The 18,701-nt window shown below is 38.4% G+C and overlaps 1 protein-coding gene across 1 annotated transcript in view; it reads right to left on the bottom strand.

The window, feature by feature from the left end:
- Positions 1-2,646: 2,646 nt before the first annotated feature.
- The window catches only part of lypla1 (lysophospholipase 1), a 36,931-nt gene continuing 20,876 nt past the window's right edge, over positions 2,647-18,701 (bottom strand). Inside the window, exons 3-9 of the mRNA XM_003224305.4 lie at positions 12,681-12,746; positions 11,592-11,639; positions 10,316-10,386; positions 9,183-9,256; positions 7,522-7,623; positions 6,029-6,205; positions 2,647-5,295 (exon numbers count right to left, since the gene is read on the bottom strand). Coding sequence (XP_003224353.1) covers positions 5,242-5,295; positions 6,029-6,205; positions 7,522-7,623; positions 9,183-9,256; positions 10,316-10,386; positions 11,592-11,639; positions 12,681-12,746 — 592 coding nt within the window. The 3' untranslated portion in view covers positions 2,647-5,241. The remainder of the gene's footprint in view (positions 5,296-6,028; positions 6,206-7,521; positions 7,624-9,182; positions 9,257-10,315; positions 10,387-11,591; positions 11,640-12,680; positions 12,747-18,701) is intronic.

The following is an 18,701-nucleotide window of genomic DNA, read 5'->3' as shown; positions in this document are numbered from 1 at the left end:
AGGCATTTGCCGTTTATAAAAGATTCCTCACAACCTAGCCTCTTTATTGGGATAAACAGAAAACCTGGGATCAGATCCTGGGGTATAAGGCCTGTCTGGAAGGGCCCTGAGAGATGTTCAGCTGCTTTGTTAACATGGCTTGGGATGTTGGCTATTCCTATGCCTTTTGCCTAAGGAAAAAACCTACTTTAGCAGTGCTTGGAGGACTCCACGAATTTCATAGGGTTTTCCTAGACTTAACCTCAAATGTATTTCAAAACAGAAAAATCTCTCCTGGACAGCCAAGGGTGCATCTACATCAGAGAATTAATACCGCTTGACACAACTTTAGTTGAGACAGTTCAATTCTATGGAACCATGGGAGCTGTAATTTGAGCCTTCTTTGAGAAAGTGTTGGTGCCTCAACAAAGTACAACTTCCAGTGTGTAGTGTAGTGCCTCAAGAGGCAAATAAAACAGTAGAAATGAACCCTTACAATTTTAGGAAATTTAATCATAAAACTTGTAGCTTCTATTGTTTATAATTATTTTATTTTTAACCCGCCTCTCCTCATGGCTTGAGGCCCTTGGTAAGCAAGTCTCAGACACTGAGATTTATCTGAGGAATGAAAAATGAAATAGGTAAGTAAACTCTACTATATAACCTTTCACTGTCCTACATACCTAATCTATTGTTTAACCTGTAGCAAAAATTCTAAATTGAAAGGTTAGTGTTGTTTTTATTCACCATATGCCCAGGTACCATAGCCTTCTCCAAAGCTGTCACTTTAACGTATTGATGCCTTTATAATTTTACAAGGAACCTTAACTTAAAACTTTAAAACTTTTCGATGTCTATGCCATCTTTAGTATGTATAAACAGACAAACAGAAAGGGCAGTTTTTTCCCATGCTTTTCTGATCATTCATGAAATCAAGAAAAAGGAACATCAGAGGAGGAAAATCTGGTTTGGATCTACTTGTTGATCAGGATAAGATGGGTAAAATAGGTTTGAGGCTTTGTGTAGCAGAACTTTAAAAATGCATTAGTATAAAAGAATCATATGGAGAAAGGAACTGCCACACCTGGCTTCTCCTGTGACACATCCCCCTTTAATGGATCAGATGTATGAATGGAGGCTGAACCCAAAACCCTATATTCCTCAGAGGAAGAATGTTGGTACATCTGTTTTGGATGAATCTTGGACATTTAGATATGGGTTTACTGAGGAGACAGAGATGTATAGGCTTCTTGAAGCCTTTGGGTTCAGCCCGAGGGTTTTTAATAATCCTGTATTTATTACGATTTTACAATTTATGTGTTTTAAATGCAATTTTTTATTCTGTATTTTGTTTTAATTGATATATTGTATTGCTGTTTTATCTTTTTATAGTGTAATTTGTATTATGTTGCCTATATTTTGTCCTATGTTTGGGCCTCTGCCCCATGTAAGCCGCCCTGAGTCCCCACGGGGAGATGGTGGCAGGGTATAAATAAACTTTTATTATTATTATTATTATTTGGTCAATGGCAATTATTTCTAAATCAAGTTGTGAGACTCCTGTGGCAACCTTTGCAAAATGGGATGTGCACCAAGATTGCATTGGTTTAAACACCTCCTTGAACCACAGGATTTCAAGGAGAAAATGCATTTCCAGAAAAGATGCTATTGAAGGAATTTTATGTGCTTGTTAGCACAAGGAAAGAACTAGTGCAAGATGAAGCTTTAGGGGAGGAATCCAGTCCTTGAGTGAAGGCGGTAAGAAACCAACGGCAAACTACAACAAGACTTCTGAGACTTGGCCCTAGGAAGCAGAAGGAAGTTCTCGTGGAGGTTCAAATTCAGGGAAGGTACATGGGTATGACACAGGTGGCACAATGTAATTCCACGTTATCCCCTGTAAGAAAATGTAAAGGCTTTATACTTTTTGATCCCAAGGCAAGGAGCTTCAGGCAAGAATGCTCACAATGTGCATGTATGCAGTAATTCTTGCCCATGGCCTCTAGCCTTCTACACATGTGCATTGGTCCTAGGAGGAAGCAAAAGCACACCATCACATCTTCCGTATTCCTTCTGAGTTGCCTTGCAAAACTGATCAGGAAGGCATTGTTCAGGGCACCCTTCCCCAAGCCACTCTATCTTATGACCAGGCCCGGTTCTCCATGGACACCGCTGAAGCCCCCACCTCAGGCGCAGTGCCTTCCTGGGCGCACCTAAAGCGGCGGGGGCGGCAATGACCACTGGGTCGCTCGCTGCAGAACCAGGAAGTATTTTGTATTCTCACAATATTTCGCGAGATCTCGTGAAATCTTGCGAGATTTCTGTGAGATCTCGCTGAAATCTCGCGAGATCTCGTGAGAATACAAGCTACTTCCTGGTTCCGCGGCGAGCAACCCAATGGTACCTTGGGTTTTACCACCTGGAAAAACCTAGGGCCGCTCCTGTTTATGACGAACCCTATATGGTAGGGATGAGCAAGCTAACTGTAGATGCCAAACACTGCTTCAATATTTGTAATTTCTAAATGCCATTTATTATTCTTTGTGTGCTTAATTGTTTACCAAAAGCCCACCACTGTTGTTTCCCTCATGTTTTAAATTTGAAACTTTCCCTTTTTAATATTTTAGAGCTGCAGCATTTACTCAACCTTAAAAATTAGTCCACATATTGATTGTTCTCAATTTATTTCACAGTAAAGAGAAAGGTTACAATTTTCAACTACCAGAAAGCCATATCAACAACAGATTTCTCACCATAAATAATATAAAATCTTGAGTATGGGTTTCTACAACTTGAAATAAAAGAAAGCCAAATTAATGTTCCTGTTTATAAAATATTGCGGCCTCAATATATGGCTTCATTAACTTCCTATACATACATTCTTAAAATTATATTTGAGTCAATAGCACCTGTTTATAAAAAAGATGCATTTTGCAGTTTAATGAAGTACAATGCAATGCACTTCATTAAGGCAAACATTTAATTAACAGATTTAAAATACAAGTTATAGAGTACAGTATTTTTTTCAGCAATTCACTGTATTGACCATTATACAATACTTCAGGAAAGACTAAAGGCTACATCGTATCAGCAGCAATTCCAATGACATCATTAGTTTTGCCTTTGTCACAGCGTTGTGCTATGATTTACAATACAATTAATATTTAATAGCAAGTTGGCAAGTACATATTTCACACAAATACTTCAGATAAAAGTAATTTAATACTGAATAAAGATTTTGTCAGAATGTTAGACACTAAATTTCAAAGTGAAATAAACATTTTGTTAGAATACCACCAGTGTGATTTCAGTAGTTTGACACGTGTTTAATGCAATTATGCTATTATACTAAATTGAAATTTAAACTTGCAGTTCTCTTTATTAAGAGAAAAACTGATCTTTGCAGTAACCCATAAGAGATATTTTCACCAGACCATCTTCAGTAAAGAAAACAGGGTTTTGAGAACTTGATAGAATGGTGCAAGATTACTATTTTCCAGTAAATACAGGATGAATATTGAGCAAAGTTACAATGTTAAAATATTCAAATACAGACTCTTGTTGCAGAGGTCTCCAGCATATAAATATCAGAAGGAACGATTAAAGGCATTTACTGCCTTTAAGTGTCACAGTCTATTTAGAATTTTCTGTTGAAGCTTTCCTTGAATAGTAGTACTTTAAAACTACAAGTTTTAGTTCTCCATTCAACTGTTTTTTTTGCAGAAAACAGAAAACCAGTGTTTCTGAGGAAGCTAGATTCAAATTTCCCTACTAGGCAAAAAATGTTGTTTTAAGATATAGGCAAGGTTCCTAAAGTATGATTTTTCAGCTAGTAATCTCAATTAGTACAATCCACAGATACTTTTGCTTCTCAATGTTGCTGGCTCTCAGTCTAGTAGGCTATAGAAGCCCAGTAAGGGCTAAGGAATGTGTCAAAAAGTTGTATGAATTGAAACCACAACACAGATACAAGAAGTGCCAGTTGGCAAGATTAAATCACAAACATTTAGGGCATTCAACTATCAAAACAAGCATTTTAATTAAATGCTTGTTTTGGCAACCAATGTAATAAGGTGGCTAAGATTCGATTCATGTGTATGAAAATAGAGACTCAAACTTAGAACAATTTCAACATTATACTAGCAATTTCACATCAATCAATAGCATATTATCATGGTAAGGGTATAGCATATTTGCAGTCCCCACCACCACTACATTTGCAAATCCAGTTGTAGAACTCTGAAACTTGTATTATACATATTGCTGAGAAACGTTTGTTTGTACCCAGCATATCTCGAGACAGAATATTTTCTTTTTCTCAGACATTTGCTATAGCTTATGATTTGGTATACTGAGGGAAAATACATTTTCTCCTTTGACCCTTTAGAAGTTACCAAAGAAAAACACTGTATCATCCAATAAGATACACTTATGTGAGGTGAATAATGATTTTCATTTGCATTTCTGGCACCAGCTTACTATATGAATCCTTGCATACTTAATAGTTCGAGTCCTGATTTCTCTAAAGCAGAAAAAGTTTTTCATAAAGCATATAAAATGTTTCCTTGATTATTTTAATTTCTCAAGCAGTTTACCAGACTATTCAGGAAAACTTCCAAGAACTTAAATTTTACAGTTTACTAGGAATTATAGTGATATATTTTTGAGTTCTCTGTATTTATCTGAATGACATCTGAGCCCAAACAGACTAGACATTTTGTCTTGAGACAGACACCTCTCAAAGTTTGAAAGTAGCCTAGTGTATATTTAATGAGATAACCATAGAGTTCAAAATGCATAGGGATAAAAATTGAACAGTCTTTTCTTGTACATGCAATAATACTTTTGCCTTTGTCACAGCATCTGGGCTATGATATATAGTTATGATAATACTTATTCTACTTCTGCAAGTTCATTACGGTTATGGCATGTACAATACTTCAGTGTCAATTAGCAAGCATTAATAAAACAAATCTTGAAAATACTGTTCTTATTCAAACAATAATTTAAAATAAGAGATCTATCATTCTTAATGGACAGTTTTAAATTTAAAGCACTCTGAAAGTGTATCCCAACACATCTTTCCTCTGCCATATATTTACATGACTGCCAGTAAAGTTTTAAAAGAGCATCATTTCTCTTGAACGGATGCTATCTAGTCTTTGCATTACAGCTAGCACTGTAGGCACAGAGATGCTTTAGAAACAGCTGCATGAAAAAAATCTAGTAAAGATGATGCTGGTGATTTAACAAGGCTCAGTTTCAGTCAACTGGAGGTAGGTGCTTGTCAATGAACTGCTTAACATCCATCATTTCCTGTTCAAGGATTGAAAAACAACAACCATCTAGTTAATTTATTAGTAATATTTCAGGAGTTATTCATAATACAATTCAAGGAAAAAGAGCATATATTTTCAATACCTTACAATGTAGGGTAGTGCTTACTTATATAAACTACATATTTCCTTCTGTTCCCATACTAAAATCTGATGGTTTTTACATACAGGTGTAAAAGTGCTATAATGAAAGATATTTGGAAAAAATAAGACCCTAAAACATGAATAGTAAAGAAGAAACTAAACAATGTTGAAAATAGTAGTTTAAATAACTTCTGTGGTATTTTTTTCTGTAGTCTCTGAGTATATATTATATTGAAATCTTGTCAGGGACATTAACTTAAAAATAAATCATTTTTGGAATTTTAAGATCTGATTTGCCTGTTTTCTTTATTAAACTCAACATGATGCACTGATAAGAGTAAGCACAGATTTACTTAAGTGCCACAGTTTCCATGACAAAGAAGAATAAATAGTTTGGAGAAGTTTTCTTGCAATGTATTGGAGGAACTGAACAGCAACAGATAAACAACATTTTAAAGGAGGGGTGGGGAATCTTTCACTTTCCAAAAGTTTTGGCCCACAATTCCCATCAGCTGCAGCTACTATGGTGCTAGAGGGCCATAGAGTCCCCATGCTGAAACATCATTCTAATGAGTTTCTACTCCATCTAATTAAAAGATTCAACTTTTCCCTTGTAAAACAGTCCTTACCTCAATACATGAGCTATGCATCATGCCTGAATATGTCTTGAAAGTTACATTGCCAGGATTTATCATAGTTTTTAACGTCTCAGAAGTGACAGAACCAAACATTAATGGAACTAAAGGGTCACGGTCACCGTGACACTGAAGAATGGAAATGTCCTTGTTGACACAGTTGATGGGGCCCTATGAAAAAAATTTAAAAAAAATAGAATAATAAATGAAAGATATGTCATTCAGTTAATTACTATTATACAGTACTTTTATTTCAGTTTTGTTTTGAGCAATCGAGTTCATTCCATTGCCCCTTTCATGCACAAATCAACCTCTTTGCTTAGGCTGACTCGTACTGGATTTTCAGTGTCACTTAATCAACTCAGTGGCTGGTGAGAATTAAAACACAAATGTTCCTGGTCTAGCACTTCACCACTATACCAACATGGAGATCATATGGCTTGTGGCTACCATGAAAACCTCTGTACTCCCTAGCCTTCCCACAAACTCGTCAGTTTTGAAAATGTTTGATCCAAAACTCAGTTTTCAGTCAAAAGTACCTGTACAGTTTGGGTTTAATCATGATTTAGGAGTGGGGAGAGGGACAGAAAAAATCCTATCAAAATATGCTACCTAGGTTCAAACACTGCTAGGGGAACAGATTTGGAATCAAGGGAGATACTCTTTCAGAATTTCCAAATCTATTAAAACAGTAATAACAACTTGGAATTTCCCTTAAGCAAATAAACCTCAGCTATTTAAGTGTAAAACAATTTCATCAACGTTTTTATCAGCTCCTGTCATATTTCACTCAATTGAATGAAAACAAATATTACAAGTTTCAAAATTAATGACATTTTAAAAATTACGTCAATTGTAAAAGGTTTTCATGGAAGTGATACAAGTAGTATTTAACATTCTCAAATGCAAAAACAAAGATTACTTTTTGTCTAAGATGGAAATAAATATAAAGATGAGACTTTCAATATAGTCAGGACTATATCACTATTCTAGGAAGTATATTCTTGTGTATCAGTTGCTCAGAAATGTAAGCAACAGGTGCAACTGCTCCAATGTCCTGATGGTGGGCCTCTACAAACAACTGATTGTATTAACAGAAAGTTTGGGTTAGAAAAGCCTGTTCCAGCATGGCTGTTACTATACCCTGAATATATATTTAGGTTAATAGTATGAGTCCAGATTTATGCAAGATATTAGGGTATCAAGTGGGTTTTATTATACTCTAAATGGATATTTAGAGCATAATAACATTCACTTGGCATTCTAATATCTTGCTTAAAATCATAGAACTCTGGATTTAGGTTAGGAATATGGCCACAAAAAGAGGCTCGGACATAAATGATCTTTACGTGACTGTCAGGGTAACATTGGGAGAAATTTGCTTACCTGTTATGCTTTTTGAATATAGCAATATGAAGAAAAGCTAAATATACTGTACTTTAATAGTGATCTCTGTTATTATGAATTCAAGGAAAACAGTATATCACCTGTGGAAAAGAAGTCCGCAGCGGAAGCCAACAGCTGAGTGCTACAATACCTCCTAACTGCTGATGCGTTGTGAGGGCTGTGTACAATGATAAAGCTCCTCCCTAATGAAACCAAATATAAAGTCTTAAATCACACAATGACCAACAGTACTGTAACGTATCATTTCAAAATGCTGTAATTTCAACTATGTTTCTGACCCAAACTGTATTTGTGCACCTTTAATTGGTCATCACAAAAGGAAGTCAAATTAACAGCACACATAAATTTTAATGTATCCATATTTACTGGAGTCTAATGCACCATCGAATCTATTACGCAACTCAACTTTCAAAACCCGGAAACAAAAAAAAGGATTTGCTGCCAAATGTAATGTGCAATGGAAAAAAGTGCACTCTTTGTAATTTGGCCAAAAAAAGGTGTGCATTATTGTTGCCACCTGCTTAGAATTCATTATAAACAATTGTGTTAGAACACCAAAGCTTCCAGCAATGGAAAAGAAAATCTTGGGATGCATCTATGCTGTAGAATGAATCCACTTTAATTGCCTTGGTTCAATGCTATTGAAACCTGAGGGCTATAGTTTGACAAAGATTTGAGCCTTCTCTGCCAAAGAATGCTGGTGCTTCACCAAACTACATATCCCAGGATTTCATAGCGTTGAAACATGGCCATTTAATTAGAGATGATGTCCCTCAAAAAGGAGTTCCAGGTGCAGCTTCTAAAATACCTTCCTTTTGCTTTGGCTCAGCACTAAGATTACTGTATGGTGTGAATCTAATGCGTACCCCAATTTTGGCAAGGTCATTTAGCCAAAAATGGTGAACATTAGATCTGAGTAAATACGGTATTTACATCTATCATCCTCAAAATATATGCTCTTTTAATGCATTACGTACATCAATTACTACTTTATCTGAGTCACTTTCCACCCTATTATGAAATGTTTCCTAATGAACCCTGCTCCAAGGATTTTGAAACATGCAAAGAATCCGTGTAAACTATTCTTTCCACCTTTTTGCAGAATGTTATATTCTGTATAGGACTGTTAATCATACTACAATGGGGATGCGTGAAGGGACTACTACATGACATACTTCCTACAAACACTGAAAAACTATTTTTATTAAGAAAATGCGCAGCCCTTTTTGATGTATATTCTATGGAATCTCAGTAAGACCGAGTTTGCAAGCACCCAATTCCTACATCAAAATCTTAACTTACTAGGTCTTCACTTCACTAGATCTTGCTGATATTTTAGATCACAAAGAATTGCTTAATTCTCTATAGCAGTCATATGCCAGAGAAGATTGATCAAGACATAAAAAGTTGTTCTCAATAGTTGTTCCAATCATTGTGCAATTTTCCTTTGGCAAGCTGACAGAAGTTATGAAAAAAATATTTTAGACAGTAATGTGCCAAGTTCATTGGGAGCCGGCACCTATTTTAAGTATTTTCTGTATAAAATGTATACTTTTGAGCTTTAGGGAAAGAGAAATAAATTTAAATTCCTTTAGGCAGAAAATTCATAGAAAGTGCAAAGTGCAGAAAACCCTATTAATTTCACGTTACAAACTAGTAACAACAGACTTGTAACATTGCAAACATAGTCTGCATTCCATAAAAATAGGGTTCAGTGGGGCAGAGGAGAACATAGTTTTACCTGAGAAAATCCTCCCAATATTATTCTGTTTGAAGGTATTCCATTTCTTACTTCTTGCTCTATAAGTGCTTTCACTGCAAAAAAACATCTAGTTGTTAACAAATATAAAAAAATACAAATTACTATCATGTAAAAGACTAGTAGTACTAAAAAGTAGAACTGGTTCACACAGATTCTCCGCTCCCTAGATTCTCAAACCAAGTGGTGGGTACTATGCATGATAGCAACCAACCCCAGAGATCCCTCCGTTCTGAGGACCAAGACCTATTGGAAGTTCCTAGTTTTAAGATCTTGCGCCTAACAGCAACTAGACGCAGAGACTTTACAGCAGTGGCGCCATCTCTCTGGAACACTCTGCCACCTGAAGTTCGTGCTTTGCAGGACATATCAGCATTCCGCAGGGTGTGTAAGACACACCTGTTTCGGCAGGCTTTTGATTTCGGTTATTGCTGTTTTTAAATTGTTTTAGATTTTAGTCTGTTTTGGAAACCGCTCCAAGCCCTAGGGGAGTGGCGGCATATAAGTTCGAAGAATGAATGAATAAATAAATAAATATATCCCTTACTCCTTCATTCAAGTACTTTGGTAATCTTTAACCACAGCTGGAATCACAATTATACACATTCTCTATTAGCCATCGCCTTTAAAGTATGAAGGATATGCTGCCTTCTCTTTTCAGGAAAGTGATGTTTTTAGGCCAAGACATAGTCCCTAAATCTTGCAACACTTCCAGCTTCTCCACTGTAGTATTACACTGGATATTCCTTCATGCACTGCTAGAGCTTTTTACAAAAAAAACTAACTGTGGCCATCAGCTGTTTTATTCCACTGCCTTGTCATTTCTTTGAACAAGATTTACATCTCAAACTTGACCAAAAGTAATCATAAAGAGACAAAGATTTCAATAAACCACTGGAAAGAAGTCAAGAGATTCTATTAATAATATAAATTACAAAAATGACCCAACATATCCACATGATTAAAACACTTTTGCTGGTACATGAGGTTTAAAGCAAGTTGGAGACAACTTTACACAATAACAACTAACTGCAACTAGAAATCAATCTCACATGTTTAAATTCTGAAGGAATTAACTTTTCTTTTATTAAGTACAACAGTGATATGTAATATACCATTCTCTGATGCCTGCTTGATTCCAGCTTCGTCCTCCTGTGAATCTGGAGCCAGTCCAATAATATCAAACCTTAAATAAAACAGTTGCTCTGCTATATTACTCAGGTCTGCAAATAGTGACAGTATTTATTAGAAAAGGCAAATAGTTCAATCTAGTACAATAAAGACCAAGAATTCTTAAGATGTAAGAATATATGTGAAAAAAATGTAACTCACAATAAGGGAAACACATTTTGTTGAATGCGTCTTCTTACTATGCTATGGAAAGGAAATAACTGGAGAAACATGAATCTATAGCATAACCCAAATAAAGCCATAGGATGGGAGAAGTTTGAGCAAAGAACAGCACTCTCCCTCTGTCCTTCCGTATGAAGTAGCATGTGCCCATGTACATCTGCTCTCATGATCCTCTGAACGTAAGAGAAGGAGAAGTAATGGAGAGGGGAGAAGTAATGGAGAGGGGAGAATAATATAACTAAGAAAAGAAGAAATCAACAAAAATGGCACAGAAAAACATGAAAGATGACCTAAAGGTTTAAATGCTCTATGTTTATAATAGGAAAAGCTTTTGGGGCAGAAATAGTGTTCGGCAGTGGAGGTGCATGATTAGAAGGCACAGATGGTGATGGAAAAAACTTGATGTAAATATGAAGACAACTGAAAATCTGAGGATGGATGTAGTTGAAGAAAAGAGGAGATAAAAAGAGATGGGTGGATGTAGTTGAAGAAAAGAGGAGATAAAAAGAGATAGGATTGAATGGAACATGATTATAATTGCCTATTTATCTAGCAGGGCTCCTACGCTTTTAGACATAACACAATAAATTTAGATTTTCAGCCATGCTGTATATCTTGAAAAGGCTCCTACTATACATTCTTGCATTTTGTGCAGATTTTAAAAGCACCAGCCAGTTTATTCAACTATCACAAGTTTTATAAACATGATGACTTTAAAACAGTTATTTTATTTCTTGGCTTATTGCTATGCTATTCAACAGTTCCTTCTTACAATGAAGCATCACACAATTAACTAAAATATTTGCTAAATAGTGTAGAAATCTAAACTTTCTTCATTTCTTCTTGCCATCTGCTGTCAAAGACAGAGAAACAGATAGTAGCCATTTTCATCCATCATTTTCCCAAGTAGTAGCCAACACGAATCTTCTCATATTTCTTTCAGTATAATAAATATAGTTCTTAAGAATATGAGACTGCATGGTCAGAATAGAGAAGGCGATAAGCACCCAAAACTCACAATTTTTCTTTATTACTTACCAAGAAGGCATGGCCATATTCATGTTTAGAGAAACTGGCATAACTGGCCTAGAAATTGAAGAATACACAAAGAAAGACCCTGAATCTTGATAAATACAAAACTTGTAAATTGTATTAAAACTATCACCTTCTCACTGTAGGACAATGATTCTCATGATAACAGATGAGTTACCTGAATGGTGCTGAAGGCAGAAGAAAAAGTATTATTTTGTCTTCCTCCTCCTGTTCAAATGCCTGCCCTGTTTTATCTTAGACAGGCAGTAAGTTTTGAATTACATGCACTGCTCCATTTGTGTACTATAACACCACCAGTAGTTAAGCAGAAATATATATCAAAAGTTTACTTTTGGGGGTTGTTTCTATCATAGAACATAAGACATGCTGCATTCAAGTCTTCCCCTACTTTTTCAACTGTAGTTCCTACTAATATGACTAATACTGAGCATATCAAAACAAGATTTGGGGGAGAAGACAAAACTACTTCTGAAAGATTTCATCCAGGCTGTCTTTCTAGAAAAAAATACATTAATTAATAATTTTGGATTTCTCGTGTGTTCTTGAGATTCTCATTGTCAGCCTCATCCCCTCACATCGTACATCTGTTACCACAAACACTGCTCTCATGGGCCCAAACCAACATTTGAGAAATTGAATCCCACAACAAAAATAGTTATAAGTTGTTTGGAAAAAACATGCACTTAATTTAACAACATCCAGACCCTCTTCTTGGGGTTTAAGTTTAGTGATTTGACACAGACATCACTTCTAGTCTAATAACTAGTAACCGCAACAACAACAACATGGGAGATTTTTTATTGGTCAGTGTCTACTGCATGCAGATGCACATCACAACTTACTGTACTTGAGCGAACCTGATGCTCACTTCTGCCAAATAAGCAAACACTAGGAAAAAACTAACTAGGCCTAAGTAAAACTGTTAAATTGCATTTACTGGCAATAATGAACACTGTATGAAGAACCACAGCAATTTATTGTTTCTTACAGAAAGCCATTAAGATTCCATTACTTGATCTCTATTGGCAATTTAATCTTGTTGGGAAACTAGCCAAAGAACATGAAAGTACTTACGCATGTGGGCAAATATATTTTATGTGTGGGCTTCGAATGCCAGCAAATGCTTCTGCCCACCCATGCCTGTTGGAACATGCAGAACAAATGATCATTCAAATTCTTTCATTAATACTGAAATTAAAGTTTTGTAATCTCCACAGCTTTCTCAAAAGAAAATACCCCAAAGGCAATACAGATATAACATGACCATTAGAAATACCAAATGCAAGGACTGTAAAAGTTATTTAAGCCAAACTCTGGCTACCATAGGTATCATACAAGAACTTCATGACCTGTGGTTGAGGGTCATTCCACAGAGAAAGGGAAGCTTTACTTAGGCGCTCCCTCGTAGTTTGAGGATTATGGTCCTCCATTTCTTGGAAGACGCCTGTGTGTGATTTTTTTTAATTTGTGGAGGCCGGTGCACAGCCGGTAAACACACAGTCTTCACAGATTGAGGTCCCAGCAGTGGTGTGATTAACACAACGAGAGTGGCTTCACAGTCTGTTGCAGCCTTCTTCCGCCTTCACAGCCATTGTAACATGTACCATGTTATCCTCCGCCTGCTCCGCCATTGAAAGAGAAGCACCAGTACTGTTCCAGTGATCCAGCTGGTAGGCTTGCTCAAATAATTCGTTTTCCCCGTTTACCGTTATTGATTCGTTTTTTTCGGATTTTTTGAAGCAATATTGAATCTTGGCTGTCCACACGCCTGGATATCGCGGTTTCGAACCGCGATTGGCCGTTTTCCGTAATGGCGCCTTTTTTTTCGTTTTTAAAAAATGCTTTGTCAAATCATCCAAACTTTTTTAAGTCCACTGGGGCAATCTAGTGTGTTGTTTGCCCCTTGTAGCCAATCAGAGAGCACGTTTAACCAGGGGGAGGGGCTGGTAGGACGTGCTTAATGAAAACAGCGTGCACACGCCTCGTGGCTCAGTCGCACTGGGACTTTGGGAGAGGGTGGAAGGGTAGATTCATTGGTGTAGGCAGGCAGGAAACATTGCTGCGTCACAGCATGGCTGTGTGAAGACCAGGACAGGAGAAAAGGTGGGGTGGTCTGTGGCTGAGTTTGGTGGTGTGGGTCTTAGGTCTTTCTATTTGTTTTGTTGTTGCAAACTTGCAAAGGGCTGTCCTGTGGGTGTTTTTCCTGTTCAAAATACAACTCCTTTTGGGGAAAGGTTCCCTTTGTGGCTTGCCTTGTGTGTGTGTCTGCAGGGACGCTTTGAAAAAGAGTTTTATATCCCATCCTCTTCAAAATACAACTCCTTTTGGGGAAAGGTTCCCTTTGTGGCTTGCCTTGTGTGTGTGTCTGCAGGGACGCTTTGAAAAAGAGTTTTATATCCCATCCTCTTCAAAATACAACTCCTTTTGGGGAAAGGTTCCCTTTGTGGCTTGCCTTGTGTGTGTGTCTGCAGGGACGCTTTGAAAAAGAGTTGCATATCCCATCCTCTTCCAAATACAACTCCTTTTGGGGAAAGAAAAGCCTGCCTTTGTGTGTGTGTCTGCAGGGACGCTTTGAAAAAGAGTTGCATATCCCATCCTCTTCCAAATACAAATCCTTTTGGGGAAAGAAAAGCCTGCCTTTGTGTGTGTGTCTGCAGGGACGCTTTGAAAAAGAGTTGCATATCCCATCCTCTTCCAAATACAACTCCTTTTGGGGAAAGAAAAGCCTGCCTTTGTGTGTGTGTCTGCAGGGACGCTTTGAAAAAGAGTTGCATATCCCATCCTCTTCCAAATACAAATCCTTTTGGGGAAAGAAAGGCCTGCCTTTGTGTGTGTGTCTGCAGGGACGCTTTGAAAAAGAGTTGCATATCCCATCCTCTTCCAAATACAAATCCTTTTGGGGAAAGAAAAGCCTGCCTTTGTGTGTGTGTCTGCAGGGACGCTTTGAAAAAGAGTTGCATATCCCATCCTCTTCCAAATACAAATCCTTTTGGGGAAAGAAAAGCCTGCCTTTGTGTGTGTGTCTGCAGGGACGCTTTGAAAAAGAGTTGCATATCCCATCCTCTTAAAAATACAAATCCTTTTGGGGAAAGAAAGGCCTGCCTTTGTGTGTGTGTCTGCAGGGACGCTTTGAAAAAGAGTTGCATATCCCATCCTCTTCCAAATACAAATCCTTTTGGGGAAAGAAAAGCCTGCCTTTGTGTGTGTGTCTGCAGGGACGCTTTGAAAAAGAGTTGCATATCCCATCCTCTTCCAAATACAAATCCTTTTGGGGAAAGAAAAGCCTGCCTTTGTGTGTGTGTCTGCAGGGACGCTTTGAAAAAGAGTTTCATATCCCATCCTCTTAAAAATACTAATCCTTTTGGGGAAAGAAAGGCCTGCCTTTGTGTGTGTGTCTGCAGGGACGCTTTGAAAAAGAGTTGCATATCCCATCCTCTTCCAAAAACAAATCCTTTTGGGGAAAGAAAAGCCTGCCTTTGTGTGTGTGTCTGCAGGGACGCTTTGAAAAAGAGTTGCATATCCCATCCTCTTAAAAATACAAATCCTTTTGGGGAAAGAAAGGCCTGCCTTTGTGTGTGTGTCTGCAGGGACGCTTTGAAAAAGAGTTGCATATCCCATCCTCTTAAAAATACAAATCCTTTTGGGGAAAGAAAGGCCTGCCTTTGTGTGTGTGTCTGCAGGGACGCTTTGAAAAAGAGTTGCATATCCCATCCTCTTCCAAATACAAATCCTTTTGGGGAAAGAAAAGCCTGCCTTTGTGTGTGTGTCTGCAGGGACGCTTTGAAAAAGAGTTGCATATCCCATCCTCTTCCAAATACAACTCCTTTTGGGGAAAGAAAAGCCTGCCTTTGTGTGTGTGTCTGCAGGGACGCTTTGAAAAAGAGTTGCATATCCCATCCTCTTCCAAATACAACTCCTTTTGGGGAAAGAAAAGCCTGCCTTTGTGTGTGTGTCTGCAGGGACGCTTTGAAAAAGAGTTGCATATCCCATCCTCTTCCAAATACAAATCCTTTTGGGGAAAGAAAAGCCTGCCTTTGTGTGTGTGTCTGCAGGGACGCTTTGAAAAAGAGTTGCATATCCCATCCTCTTCCAAATACAAATCCTTTTGGGGAAAGAAAAGCCTGCCTTTGTGTGTGTGTCTGCTGGGACGCTTTGAAAAAGAGTTGCATATCCCATCCTCTTCCAAATACAAATCCTTTTGGGGAAAGAAAAGCCTGCCTTTGTGTGTGTGTCTGCAGGGACGCTTTGAAAAAGAGTTGCATATCCCATCCTCTTCCAAATACAACTCCTTTTGGGGAAAGAAAAGCCTGCCTTTGTGTGTGTGTCTGCAGGGACGCTTTGAAAAAGAGTTGCATATCCCATCCTCTTAAAAATACTAATCCTTTTGGGGAAAGAAAGGCCTGCCTTTGTGTGTGTGTCTGCAGGGACGCTTTGAAAAAGAGTTGCATATCCCATCCTCTTAAAAATACAAATCCTTTTGGGGAAAGAAAGGCCTGCCTTTGTGTGTGTGTCTGCAGGGACGCTTTGAAAAAGAGTTGCATATCCCATCCTCTTCCAAATACAAATCCTTTTGGGGAAAGAAAAGCCTGCCTTTGTGTGTGTGTGTCTGCAGGGACGCTTTGAAAAAGAGTTGCATATCCCATCCTCTTCCAAATACAACTCCTTTTGGGGAAAGAAAAGCCTGCCTTTGTGTGTGTGTCTGCAGGGACGCTTTGAAAAAGAGTTGCATATCCCATCCTCTTAAAAATACAAATCCTTTTGGGGAAAGAAAGGCCTGCCTTTGTGTGTGTGTCTGCAGGGACGCTTTGAAAAAGAGTTGCATATCCCATCCTCTTAAAAATACAAATCCTTTTGGGGAAAGAAAAGCCTGCCTTTGTGTGTGTGTGTCTGCAGGGACGCTTTGAAAAAGAGTTGCATATCCCATCCTCTTCCAAATACAACTCCTTTTGGGGAAAGAAAAGCCTGCCTTTGTGTGTGTGTCTGCAGGGACGCTTTGAAAAAGAGTTGCATATCCCATCCTCTTAAAAATACAAATCCTTTTGGGGAAAGAAAGGCCTGCCTTTGTGTGTGTCTGCAGGGACGCTTTGAAAAAGAGTTGCATATCCCATCCTCTTCCAAATACAAATCCTTTTGGGGAAAGAAAAGCCTGCCTTTGTGTGTGTGTCTGCAGGGACGCTTTGAAAAAGAGTTGCATATCCCATCCTCTTCCAAATACAAATCCTTTTGGGGAAAGAAAAGCCTGCCTTTGTGTGTGTGTCTGCAGGGACGCTTTGAAAAAGAGTTGCATATCCCATCCTCTTCCAAATACAACTCCTTTTGGGGAAAGAAAAGCCTGCCTTTGTGTGTGTGTCTGCAGGGACGCTTTGAAAAAGAGTTGCATATCCCATCCTCTTAAAAATACAAATCCTTTTGGGGAAAGAAAGGCCTGCCTTTGTGTGTGTGTCTGCAGGGACGCTTTGAAAAAGAGTTGCATATCCCATCCTCTTAAAAATACAAATCCTTTTGGGGAAAGAAAGGCCTGCCTTTGTGTGTGTGTCTGCAGGGACGCTTTGAAAAAGAGTTGCATATCCCATCCTCTTAAAAATACAAATCCTTTTGTGGAAAGAAAGGCCTGCCTTTGTGTGTGTGTCTGCAGGGACGCTTTGAAAAAGAGTTGCATATCCCATCCTCTTCCAAATACAAATCCTTTTGGGGAAAGAAAAGCCTGCCTTTGTGTGTGTGTGTCTGCAGGGACGCTTTGAAAAAGAGTTGCATATCCCATCCTCTTCCAAATACAAATCCTTTTGGGGAAAGAAAAGCCTGCCTTTGTGTGTGTGTGTCTGCAGGGACGCTTAGAAAAAGAGTTGCATATCCCATCCTCTTCCAAATACAACTCCTTTTGGGGAAAGAAAAGCCTGCCTTTGTGTGTGTGTCTGCAGGGACGCTTTGAAAAAGAGTTGCATATCCCATCCTCTTAAAAATACTAATCCTTTTGGGGAAAGAAAGGCCTGCCTTTGTGTGTGTGTCTGCAGGGACGCTTTGAAAAAGAGTTGCATATCCCATCCTCTTAAAAATACAAATCCTTTTGGGGAAAGAAAGGCCTGCCTTTGTGTGTGTGTCTGCAGGGACGCTTTGAAAAAGAGTTGCATATCCCATCCTCTTCCAAATACAAATCCTTTTGGGGAAAGAAAAGCCTGCCTTTGTGTGTGTGTGTCTGCAGGGACGCTTTGAAAAAGAGTTGCATATCCCATCCTCTTCCAAATACAACTCCTTTTGGGGAAAGAAAAGCCTGCCTTTGTGTGTGTGTCTGCAGGGACGCTTTGAAAAAGAGTTGCATATCCCATCCTCTTAAAAATACAAATCCTTTTGGGGAAAGAAAGGCCTGCCTTTGTGTGTGTGTCTGCAGGGACGCTTTGAAAAAGAGTTGCATATCCCATCCTCTTCCAAATACAAATCCTTTTGGGGAAAGAAAAGCCTGCCTTTGTGTGTGTGTCTGCAGGGACGCTTTGAAAAAGAGTTGCATATCCCATCCTCTTCCAAATACAAATCCTTTTGGGGAAAGAAAAGCCTGCCTTTGTGTGTGTGTGTCTGCAGGGACGCTTTGAAAAAGAGTTGCATATCCCATCCTCTTCCAAATACAAATCCTTTTGGGGAAAGAAAGGCCTGCCTTTGTGTGTGTGTCTGCAGGGACGCTTTGAAAAAGAGTTGCATATCCCATCCTCTTAAAAATACAAATCCTTTTGGGGAAAGAAAGGCCTGCCTTTGTGTGTGTGTCTGCAGGGACGCTTTGAAAAAGAGTTGCATATCCCATCCTCTTAAAAATACAAATCCTTTTGTGGAAAGAAAGGCCTGCCTTTGTGTGTGTGTCTGCAGGGACGCTTTGAAAAAGAGTTGCATATCCCATCCTCTTCCAAATACAAATCCTTTTGGGGAAAGAAAAGCCTGCCTTTGTGTGTGTGTGTCTGCAGGGACGCTTTGAAAAAGAGTTGCATATCCCATCCTCTTCCAAATACAAATCCTTTTGGGGAAAGAAAGGCCTGCCTTTGTGTGTGTGTCTGCAGGGACGCTTTGAAAAAGAGTTGCATATCCCATCCTCTTAAAAATACAAATCCTTTT

This window comes from Anolis carolinensis, chromosome 4, assembly GCF_035594765.1.
Source record: "Anolis carolinensis isolate JA03-04 chromosome 4, rAnoCar3.1.pri, whole genome shotgun sequence".
Taxonomy (NCBI): Eukaryota; Metazoa; Chordata; class Lepidosauria; order Squamata; family Dactyloidae; genus Anolis; species Anolis carolinensis.
Note: the sequence above shows the minus strand (reverse complement) of the source record. Positions and strands in the feature narration are given on the sequence as shown.